Source organism: Babylonia areolata, chromosome 20 (genome assembly GCF_041734735.1).
Source record: "Babylonia areolata isolate BAREFJ2019XMU chromosome 20, ASM4173473v1, whole genome shotgun sequence".
In the NCBI taxonomy this organism is placed as follows: domain Eukaryota; kingdom Metazoa; phylum Mollusca; class Gastropoda; order Neogastropoda; family Buccinidae; genus Babylonia; species Babylonia areolata.
Genome location: NC_134895.1, coordinates 30,087,634 through 30,099,774, shown reverse-complemented (window position 1 = coordinate 30,099,774; position 12,141 = coordinate 30,087,634). Strand labels below are relative to the sequence as shown.

Here is a 12,141-nt window from a genome sequence, read left to right as displayed (position 1 = left end):
CACTGGCTGCACCTTTCACTGGGACCCTCGGACTCTCACTCACTTTCCAGACACATCCACTCCTGTTGAGGTGAGTGTGTTTACAATTTGATATTGTTGCTAATTTATTTCTTGTGTAAATAATGTTGATTTGTACATTTTTGATTAATAATTTGTATAGATTAATGTAAAATTATTATATCATGTGTGTGCACTAACTAAATTGTGTGGGGGTGTATCTGTGCAATGGGTGTGTCTATGTATTATGCGTGGGCATGTCTGTGCATGTGTGTTATCTATACTGTCACTCCTGAATTAATATGCATGTGTATATGCTGTGTAATATTATTGGAGTTTATTTTGCATTTGTTTTTTTGCCCATTTTTTGCAATACATGCAAAAGCTTTTCTTCTTTTTTTCTAATGACAGCATTGTCTGTTACAGAATTTCAAAGCACTTTACACGCATGAGGAGATCTGCCAGACATAGGAGCAGACATGGGAAGACTGATGCCAGACAGTCGCTGGCCTGCTAACATTCCACCCACCAAGGAACAGCAGACCAGGAAAGCACAGAGAGAGTGCAAGGTGTGTTACGCCAAACACAAAACACAAGGAGCATTACGTCAAGAGGTGAAAAACGCAAATAAAGCCACCACAATCATGTGCAAACAGTGTAAAGTGCCCCTCTGTGCTGTTCCATGCTTTGAAGTGTTCCACACAGTCAATGACTACAGCAAATAATAATCTAGCTGCAGCAGAAATGTGTAAATAGGTTTTTTCCTTTATTTTTTTTTTTCAAGTGATGGATTCACATGGTTTTGCGTTTTCTGTTTTTCCAGTGTTGTGATCTTTTATTTATTTATTTTTTAACGGTTTGTTGTGCAACATTTCACTTCAAACTGATTCATGAGAATCAGGGAACCTTACTGTGTGAGAAAATCATCATATGCTGCTTTGTGGATAAGCTGATGGATATGACATGCCTGGTGGGTACAGTATACCTATTTTTCAATTTTTTTCTTTTGTTTTTCAGTATTTAGTGACGTAATTTAAAATATTAAAAAAAATATTTAGCAGCATTTAATGAGAAAACTGTTTTAAAATGTTAAAAGAAGAGATAGTAAACTTTCTAGTGATATATAATTTGTATGTCTTTGTCTCTGTGGAAAAGTGTGTTAAATTTTTTAAATGTGCCAATATTTGCCTGTCACAGCAAAACTACATGAACTATTTAACTACATCTCCATAGAGTTAAAACCATAGATGTTCCACTGGACTATGGCCATAAAATGTAAAGATAAAATTGTAGCAAAGGGCTGGACAATCACACTCACCCTGGTGTACTGCCTTTGAGCAGGTGCCATACGCCTCTTCCTCCTTGAAGCAATCCCACACATGCCCAAATTTTTTACGCTTGAAATGCTGGAGAGGAGACAGCACATACAGAGACATGCTCACCTGCAAGTAGCCAACTCTGATATCTTCTGGAACACTAGGGCAACAGAATGTGAGGAAATAGGTGTTGGTTGCTACTCTGTCCGATCCCTTGCTTACTATGACTATAAATGTCAGTTACACCTTGAGACAAAAGCTCCTTCTTAATCTCTTTTTTTTTTTTTGCTCTCCTGTCATCTGCACCGTTTCAGTGGCATTGCTCCCACGCCGCTCATTCCCCCAAAAATAGCCACACACGGGTTCATCTGTCACACTCCCAACACCGGCAGTCCGCAGAGAAACATCGATGTTAGGTCGCCAGGAGGCCACACACCAGAGGAGACCCTGCATTGCTGCTGAGTCACTTCAGTGGTGTCAGTGGTGCCTGTTCTAATTTAACGTACTTGAGACACCACCTACTAAGCCCCCTACTGACGACAATAATGGCTTAGTCGCGGAGCCAGACTGAGACAGCGTTCCCCCCAGAGTGGAGACAGCCACTATGTCCCTCCAACAACAGCCCCCCATAAATCTGCTGACACTGAAGGCGTTGACGGGACTCACCCAAAGCATGGAAGTGGAGGAGTATTGAAACTGACGTCACCATGACAGCAGGGCATGAAAGGGCACAGCCTTTGGGACATTTTTTTTTTATATTGTTAACGATGAAGAAGAAGGAGGAGGAGGAGGATGCTGATGATGACCATATTGCTATGGAGGTCCATTTTGGTTTGGGACTTCGTTACAAGGCTGTACTCTACGCTTCCTTTCATAATGATATCCTGGCATCAACCAGGCACGAGAGATACATACACTTGCAGTGTTGATCAGGTAATTAGAGCAACACACCCAAAGATGCATCCATGAAGTGGATGACACTTGATTGTGTGGTCCCAGTCTCCCCATTCAAGCTCACAGCACATTCAACTCTGTGTAGGAGCTGGCCGCGGGCCATAAAAACCCACCTCCCCTGGGATTCGAACCCACGTCCTCCCAGCCGTCAGTTAGGCGACGCTAACCACTCACCACAGCGGGTGGTTTCCTTCTTAACCTCAGCCTCAGAGACCCCCCCTCTGATCAGGGCAATGAATGACTCCCTTCAAGCAGTTCAGCCCGTCGTGAGGGAAGACCTTCACCACCTGATCCACAAATCTGTCAGCTTTCAGCAGAAGTTGTTATTGTTTCTTTGACGAGCACTCCATGAGAAAGGAGCCATTTCTTAGTCTTTTAGGGTACCAGCCAGTCCCTGAAACCCTTTCTGGATGGCAAAGGGGCTGAGAGCTGACAAGGACTTGTCAGCATCAGCACCCTCCACCACAAGCCACGATACCCAAAACCCAGACGACTCTCGAACCTCTGAATCAGAGTCAGAGTCGCTTTCTGTTCCTGGTCTCTGACTCTTTGCCACTTTTGGGGGGATTGTTGGTTTGGAAGCCATGTTTAGCAATAATAAAATTCATCCCTCCCTTACACACCCACCGTGGAGTCCAACTTAGGGGCCAGGGTCAAGGGAAAGCCAGCTTGACCCCTTCTAGGTTTTGGGAGGGACATATGACAAACAGTTAAGATCTAACTCAATCCCCACGATCATGCCCAGCTCCCGGGAACAGAAAATTGGACACTGAAGGGGATGCCGCAATCAGCCTCCCAACTGACAGTCTTGACCCAGCCCCATGTAGGGGTAGCCAATTGACACACACAGGCCAATGTGCACCGCCTGTCTAGGAGATGTATGAGCTAAAGGGATGTGTTGAGAGTAGTGTGCTCTCTCAATCTCCAGGACCTCATTCCCCTCCATCACAGGTTATGGTGCACAGCAAACATAGCAGGCCTAATGAAGGCCGCTAAGAAAAAAAAGAATGTGGAAAAGAAGGCTTGATGGCGAGCTGAAGACAGAAAAAGAACTGGCAAAAAGAAGAAGAGAGAACAGCGAAAGGGACGGTGGGTCATTTTTAGTTTGGGCCTCACTCATGACTTTTTCCGCAGGGGAAGCCCTAACAGGGACAACAGTACAAATCAATCAATAGCTGCTTATGTTTCCAGCAGAGAAAGGTGTATTATTTGTGATTTTCATTTCATCATATTCGTACACAATCATTTTTGTTTGCTGTCATTTTTGTGTACATGATCCTAGTGAATGTGAACTTTAACTGTGTCGTGTGATTTACCAGATACAGTCTGCGTTTTTGTGTTACAACCAGTTATTTGACCTAAGTGTGTGTGTGTGAGTGCCGACAAAAATGGAATGTGGTGCCGTAGCGGCAGCTTTGCTGACTGGGCAGCATACCTTCAGTGAACACTTGAGACGTTTGGATTGTATGTGTCGTGTGTGTGGTGAGCGGGTTCTCAGAAGAGATAAAGATAAGGGGTTGAATGCAAGACTTTGTGCCAAGTATGCTTCTGAACTGTTTCGCTTTTTCGGTCTAGATGTTTTGAATGATGAAGAGGGCAAACATCCCACATGCATTTGCATCAAGTGCTACAAAAAACTGATAAAAATGAAGCATACTCTTGGAAATTCTCAGTTCAAAACTGCAAATGAAAATGTTGCACTTGACATTGACAGAATGTCAGAAATTCAATCCAGATCTATCTTTGGGTCAGTGCAAAACATGCTCTTTTCATCACTCAAAAAGTCAGCCTGGTCGTCCGAAAAAAAGACGATCAGCACCCGTAAAAAAATGCACAGATGAAAGTTTTGATCAGTCTGACCCCTGCTTAGATACTGACGACAGTGTGTCAACGTCATTTTGTCAGTCCGCATCAACACAGTCAAAAAAACAAGAACACTGTGCACAAACACATCTCCAATCACACCCAAAACACCTGTCACTGACGCAGCTATATCACCCATCGCACAGTTGAAACTCAAAACGGTGTATGTTGACTCAGAGGATGAGGATCTCAATAAATCTCTCAATGAAGAAGAAGAAAAGTTATACACACAACTAACACGTAGGAAAATGTTTAAGTCAGGAGACAAATCAACAGTCAGATGCAAAACTGGAGGTCAGCCAATAGTGTTGAAAAAAGTCACACAACCCCGCAAATCATCTGCCATAGCATCATCTCCTCTGAAGAAAAACTGGTCTCAAATTATGCAAAAAATTAGAAAGCACATCTCAGGGAACAGTAAAGAAGCCATAGTAAAACAGCAGGGGTCAGAAATCAAAAGATCAGGTCAGAGCCACAGACAACAGATACTGCAAGCTGCTGGATGTGGCCCAGTGAAAGAGACCAAAAAACAAGGGTCTGCACTGAGAGCCGCCATGGGGTTAAGCTGGGCACAACACAGGATACAAAAGAGGTTTTATGCCAGTATTGGTGTGGAACATGAAGGGGAAAGGAAGGAGAGGGAGGTGCAGAAAGAAGCAATGTTTGGGGAGGTAGAAATATAAAAGACAAAACTCATCTTTATTGATAAAGAGGGAAGATAAACAGAGGAGGAAACAACAGTAGGAAAAATCAAAGACATTCCAAAGATGGTAGAAAACTTATTAGACCAGTACGACAGAGCAAACAAGTTGACATGGCATGATGTTAGAATACCACAGGATGAGATATGGGTAAAAATTGGAGGGGATCATGGAGGGGGGACATTCAAACTCATGCTTCAAATTGCAAATCTCACCAACCCCAACTCAAAACACAACACGTGTCTCCTGGCCATTGTAGACTGCAAGGACAGTCCAGACAATTTGAGAAGAATCTTAGAACCCTACAAAGAACAGCTAGCTGCTCTGCAGTCAATGACATGGTGAAACAAGAGTCATCCCCTTGTTTGGGGACTATGACTTTCTCTTCAAACTGTATGGACTGTCAGGTGCTCAGGGGACACACCCATGTTTATACTGCACAGCATCCAAATCACAAACACAAAATCCACCTCACTGCAATGAAGGCAACATCACACAGTGCACATTACAGGGCATCAAGACAGACTACAGCAAATACAAACACTCCAAGCAGAAAATCGCCAGCCTGCACAACAGTGTAGTCAGGGAGTCTATTGTTGACATAGAACTTAGCCAAGTAGCTCGCCCATACCTGCACATTCTTCTGGGAGTGGTCAAAAAACACCATGACCTGCTGGAGGGGGAGTGTCATTCTCTTGACAAAAAGATAGGAGAGTCGAAAGCCAGCCAGGGAAAACAGATAGACACAGACTTAGCCTTTTCTGAGTTTGTAGACAAACTGAGACAGATCAAAAGTGCTGAAGAAGAAAAGAGATTGCTAGAAACTAGGATTGTATTTAACGAGCCTGAAGGAGGCAGCACACCACTCAGTGATTTCCAAAAACAGCAACATGAGCTAGCTGATATGGTAGAAGAAAAAGATGCAGACATTGAATATCTCAAGACACAGCTTGACCTTCCACACCTGGCTGGCCCTGTCACACAACACTTAGATGCTGTACTTCAACAGCATAAAATACACAGACAGGCATACCACAGAGCATCATTCATTGGAAACCACTGTCACAAATATCTCAAGCCAGAAACAATAGAACACATCAGTGACAGTGTAGTCAACAAAACAGGTGAACTGACTCAAGATGCAGACATAAAGATCACAGCTAGGAACATTTCTCAGAAGTGCTGTTCTCACGCATTCACACAAACATCTCACGTCAAAGACCCTTGACAGACAGTGACGTTGACACACTGGATAGTGACATCAAAGAGTACATGTCTTTCTTCCGCCAACAATTCCCACAAACACGCATCATTCCCAAGCAACACATCCTAGAAAATCACTGCATTCCATTCATTCATTCTCACGGTTTTGGCCTGGCACTACACGGGGAACAAGGGGGGGAGGCAACACATGCAGTCATCAATTCACTCAAAAAGAAAGTATTAGGGATGCAGACACAAGATGACAAACTATGTGTTATCATGCAAGAGCACATGACTATTGTCTCCCCCATGCTTCAGCAAGTTGTACCCCAAGCAGGAGAATCACGGCTCATATCAAAAAATAAAGAATAAAGAAATTTTCAGCCCTCCACCCTGAATCCCTCCCTCCCGCATACACACATTGTAAGGAAAAAAAAGAAAAGAAAAAATGTTTGAGTTTAGTCAGTGTCACACTTCAACTGAGTGGATTACCAACTGCAAACAAGGATTCATACGGATTAATAAGTTCAGGTAGGAATGTATTTTATTATTTAGAACTTACAAATGCATGTCAGTACGTTACATTGTGATTGTTTACTAAAAGCATGGTATTGTCAAGGTGTATCTTTTAGAATGACCAAATGCATGTCGCAAGCAAAGGCACACATACTGACACGCAAAACATCTAGTCGGCGTAAATCTCTCCTCTCCCTCTCTGTGTGCATCTCTCTCTCTCTCTGCATCTCTCTCTCTCCCTCTCTCTCTGTGCCTCTCCCCTTTCTCTCTCTGTACACGTGCCTCTGTTTCTTAGTATGTCTGTCCCTGCATATCTGTCTGTCTGTCTGTCTCTCTTCCCGTGTTGTTGAGAGAAGTGTGAAACTTAGGTGGCTGGCAGCAGTTCTCAGTGGAGCTGACCGTTAAATACTGACACTAATTCCGGGGCGGTCTGCCACCTCTAGGTAAGAGTATCGGCTATATTTTCCTTCCAGTTGTATTGTGGAGACATGCATGTATATCATGATATAAGTTTTATCTCGAACTAAAATGATACACACACACAACACGGAGTTGAATTTGAACTACATTTCGTGTGTGTTCTTCAGTCCGAACAGAATGTTCGTGTGCTCGCTAAGTTTTGTACCGCTTGTACATTGCTTGTAGGAAATTAAACCTACTTATGTTTGGTATTGTTAAATTTGTCAGGGAATCACACATCCATTCACACCCATAGCGCCCTTCTTGTTACATTCTGACACAGAGTATTATTTTTAAAAGCACATCACCCTGTTTCTGGCAGTTTATCAGCAGCAGCGAAGCTGTTCACAGCTGTGCACACTGCCCGTGTAACATGCGCTCCGCTGAGAATAGCACGAAGTTAGTGGTGCAGCAGAGCGCTGCCCCATACACCTCCTGCCTGTCTGTCCAGGCTATTACCTTTCCAACGTTTCGCGCTTGCTCGCTGTTCCATTCCTCTCCCCTCCGCTTCGCGCCAAAACTAAATGGGCTGCCTTGTGCCGCCATGCCAAACCATGACAAGATAGTGACCCCACAGGAGGTACACATGTGTATAAATGATACGTAGATTATACGGTGTTCAATTCATGTGAAAAAATATCCACTTAAATGGACTGAGGGGGAGGGGGGGAGGATTGGTAGTTGCAGATAGAAATACACAGACCCAAACATATTCATAGAAATATTCCCTGTTCTTCCTATCCAGACACTCCCAAGTGTGTACACACATACACACATACATCCACAAATGTATACAGATATACACTGAAATCTACATCCACATGCACACAGTTATGGTTAAAAATATATTTCTGAATGAAAATTGCTGTAGTTGAAATCACATTGAAATTTTGTATTATAAGAACTGGTAATTATTCAACAGTCATGCACTGTAACCTTACCTCTCCTTTTCCTAAATTTCAAAATAGACCCTCAAATCAGAGCCAGTCAGCCTGTGAACTCGCAGCACAATCAAGAACACAATTACAACATGTTGATCCAGCAGAACCTTACAGGGTCTCCTCATCAAGCTGACGCTGTGTGAAGTTCATGGGGTGGTTGAGTGTGACGATGCCATACTGGGACTGGTTGGTGGGGGGCAGGTAACTGCGCAGAATCACGTTGTTCAGGGAGTTCATGTAGGCCACGATGGAGATCCACCCCTTGTTGTTGAACCATACCTTTACACAACATTTCACTTTACTTTCAAGGAAGTGTCAAAGCAGTGGAGTGATCCATATACCCTATACCATCACAACTTGACAAGAAAAACAAAAGCAAAGAAAAAGAATCCAGGTGCAAATCAAGTAGTCAATGTACATTTAAATGGGGACACATTTCTGACATACAATGAAAATGTTTTAATGGTCAGGGCCTGAGAGCCTACCAAATGCTGTGTGCTTGGGAGTGTATTTCATTCCTCATGGATGTTTGAATGTTACTTTGAGCTGTCAATCTATTATCATCTTGTGAGATCTGTATTGTATTTTTGTATTTCTCTATCCACTGAACTGCAATTATAATGATATATTTAAACTGTGTATAGGTTTTTGCCATTTAGACTTCCATTACAGAGGCCTCCAATCCGCACCTAAGAACCTTGAGAAGAACAGAATGCTTAGTTGTAGAATATGATATCAGGGAACAATACTTGCAAACCCACATTTATCTAACCTTGACATACTCTTACATCTTTTGTCTATATAGTAGTGCTCAACCATTTTACACACAATTTTTCAGTCTCCCTTTCAAAGTTACCAACTCCCCTCCCCCACCCCCCAAGATTCTAACACAGAGCAAACATTATCACACACACTGCTTCTCTCTCTCTCTCTCTCAACTACACCAAACACAAACACCCATCAATCTCATCTCACGCAACCTACGCGAGCATTATCCTCGTTAACAGAAAATTTGAGGAATTTGTCCAGATCAGCAGTGAACTGGAGGAACGTGGTGTTGTTGAAGGCAGAGGTCAGGCCCTCAATGACCGTGGATGTCTGGGTAGCATTCAGCTCAAACATCTGGTTCTTCTCCCCAAATGAGAAACCCCCAAACCTGGAAAAATTTAAACCTGGATAAATCGACAGATAAACAAAAAAATTTTTTAATAAAATACTCTTCCTTCTCCTATTCTCCAAATTCAGTGGAGGGTTTTCAAACCAGAGAAACACATTCAAATAAGGTATCAATTCATATTTAAAAAGACAAGAGTGGGGGAGAGGATAAGACATAAACAGAGCAAAACATGAGAAAACAAACAAAAACACATATATTGCACATGAAGGCAATACATCTTGTATGTACAATGATCTTGAAATGCTCACTGCAGGATTACAAATTAACATTTCTCAACTGCATATGGTTGATACAAACAAAAGACAGATCAGCCAGTTCTCAACTAATATCATTTGTATTAGGTAGGTCCGGCCACTGTGTAATGCTGTGTAACTATGGCTGATGGGTCTTATATTTATTACTTTTCACTTCGCCCTAACAAGCGCAATACTGCATACATCGAGCTGAAAGATATATCAGAAAATAAAACCACCTTTGTTCGTTCCTGTAAGAGTTTCTTTTTTTGTTTGTAAGACAGTGTGAGTAAAACTGATCACCCGAAATGGAGTATCCTTCGCCCTTCAAAACGCAGCGCGGAAAACAATTTTACCGATGTCTGCTTCTGGACTGAGAGGGTTGGTGACAAAAATAGGTTACGGACATTGCTCCTTGCAACCAACCGAATTAAAATTAAGAGACCTATCAAATAAAAGACCAAGTTCTCTACTTTTTCATGGGCTAAGTTTCCAGTTGATATATTTTACTTTATTTATTAACAAAATGAGGCTCAAAATTTACCTATTTTGCTTGATGCTCTACTGTGCTTCCAGACACAATAAATCTTCTAGTCAAACCCACCACTGAAAAATTCATTCTTTCATCTTTAAAATGCTTTATAAAATGACCCAAAAGCTTTTAAGGAGCAGCATCCATTTAACGAAAAAATGGAGACCTCATATTTTTTTTATACCACTGATCAACTATATCTATTTTTAGATCTGAGGCTTCAATGCCCGGCTTCGTGGAAGTCTTGTCTCACAGCTCAACATAATTGAGGTTTTGATTCAAATACAGGGGAGGGAGGGGGGGCGGGGGGGAGGGAATATAAAAAATTAAAATAATTTGGAAACTAACTTTACATTACTTATTTTAGTAAGTATTTGAATGATAGTTCTCATAATTTTAGTTAATATCATCGTTTTCTACTGTGAAACAATTTTCTTTCCGACAATGAAAGACAGCCGAGAACTCCGTCAAAATAGCAGACGAATTTTTCAGTGAGAAGTTCAACTGGTCTTGTTACAGAGAGAGAGAGAGTATACATCTCACACACACACACACACACACACACACATACATATATATATATAAAGAGAGAAAAAGAGAGAGAGAGAGAAGAAAACCTTATCAAAATAACACTACCATGGATACATTTGATGCTGTATTGTAAGACTGTTGTTTCCTTTCCACCTTTTTATACTTCAGCACTGATTCGGAGCATGCATTAGTTTAGCTGGATGTCTGTACTTTAGAACTGGTATGATCAGCTGTGATAATTAATAGCTAATAAGGATGTATAAACAAGAAAACAATTACATAAAGTGATAATAGTAGTAGTAGTAGGCCTCCTTCGGTCATGGCTGACCATGGATAGAGTATATCCGACCTAATGTCTAATTGGGCTGTCTGCTTGGACCAAGCAGCGTCGCCTGTGACTGTGGAGACCGATGCGAGAGAGACAGTTTCTGTCGCAGCGATCACATGTGTAAGCTGATGCTGGTCTGTTGGCTGCCGTCCCTTTTCTGCGAGCTCATTTTTCTGACAGTTTGTCCTCACCAATCCGTAGCTGATTCTTGAGAGTGTTTCTCCATCTGTTGCGGTCATCTGCAAGGCCCTCCCAGGACTCAGTGTTGATCTCAAGTGCCTTCATGTCCCGTTTACTAACGTCTTTGTATCTCAGCTGTGGGCGGCCAATGCTTCTCTGCCCCATGACGAGCTCTCCATAAAGGATGTCTTTTGGGATGCGACCATCTTCCATGCAGCGAACGTGACCCAGCCAGCGCAGCCAACGCTGTCTCAGCATGGTATACATGGTCGGGAGGCCAGCGCGAGTCAGGACTTCAGTGTTTGTCACCTTGTCTTGGCAGGAGATGCCGAGTATGCGCCGTAGGCTTCTCAGGTGGGAGGTATTGAGCCTTTTCTCCTGACGAGCATGTGTGGTCCACGCCTCACTGCCATACAGCAAGGTGCTGAGGACGCAGGCGTTGTATACAGCCATCCTTGTCTTCGCGGTCAGCTTGGGATTTGTCCACACTCTTTGTGTGTGGCTGCCTTCCCGATCCTCTTGTCAATCTCGGTGTCAAGGGAGAGGTTGTCGGTGATTGTGGACACAAGGTAAGTGAATTGATGGATGGCTTCAAGCTCGTAGTCATCAATGGTGATGGCTGGTGGAGATGGCGTACCTTGGCCTAGGACATTTGTATTCTTGAGACTGATGGTCAGACCGAAATCTTTGCAGGCCTGGGAGAAGCGGTCCATTAGTGACTGGAAGTCCCGCTGGGTGTGGGTCACAACTGCGGCATCGTCAGCAAAGAGCATGTCTCTGATGAGGGCTCTATGGACTTTTGTCCTTGCTCTGAGGTGGGCGAGATTGAAGAGCCTGCCATCTGATCTGGTCCGCAGGTAGATCCCTTCTTGCGCTGTGCTGAACGCATGTCTCAGGAGAAGGGCAAAGAAGATTCCAAATAGGGTGGGGGTGAGGACATAGCCTTGTTTGACACCGCTGCTATGTCGAAGAGCTTGGAGAGGTTACCATTAAACTGCACTGTCCCTTTCATGCTGGAGTGGAAGGACTCAATCAAGCTGTGCAGTTTTCGGGGGGGGGGGGGGGGGGCAGCCAATCTTTCAAAGAGCCCTGAAAAAGCTGTCTCTACTGACTAGGTCAAAGGCCTTGGTGAGGTCAATGAATGCGACATACAGGGGCATCCTCTGCTCTCTGCGCTTCTCCTGGATTTGGCGAAGGGACAAGATCATGT

At 43.2% G+C, this 12,141-nt stretch overlaps 1 protein-coding gene across 4 annotated transcripts in view; it reads right to left on the bottom strand.

Moving 5' to 3' along the window:
- LOC143295389 (phospholipid-transporting ATPase ABCA1-like) overlaps positions 1-12,141 on the bottom strand; it is a 177,073-nt gene that overhangs the window by 39,528 nt on the left and 125,404 nt on the right. For all 4 annotated transcript variants that reach the window (XR_013057013.1, XM_076607059.1, XM_076607061.1 and 1 more), the window contains 2 exons: positions 8,935-9,106; positions 8,063-8,229 (listed from right to left, as the gene is read on the bottom strand). Coding sequence is in view for 3 of the 4 variants with exons in the window: in XM_076607059.1 (XP_076463174.1) it covers positions 8,063-8,229; positions 8,935-9,106 (339 nt within the window). In the remaining variant the exon portion in view is untranslated. The remainder of the gene's footprint in view (positions 1-8,062; positions 8,230-8,934; positions 9,107-12,141) is intronic.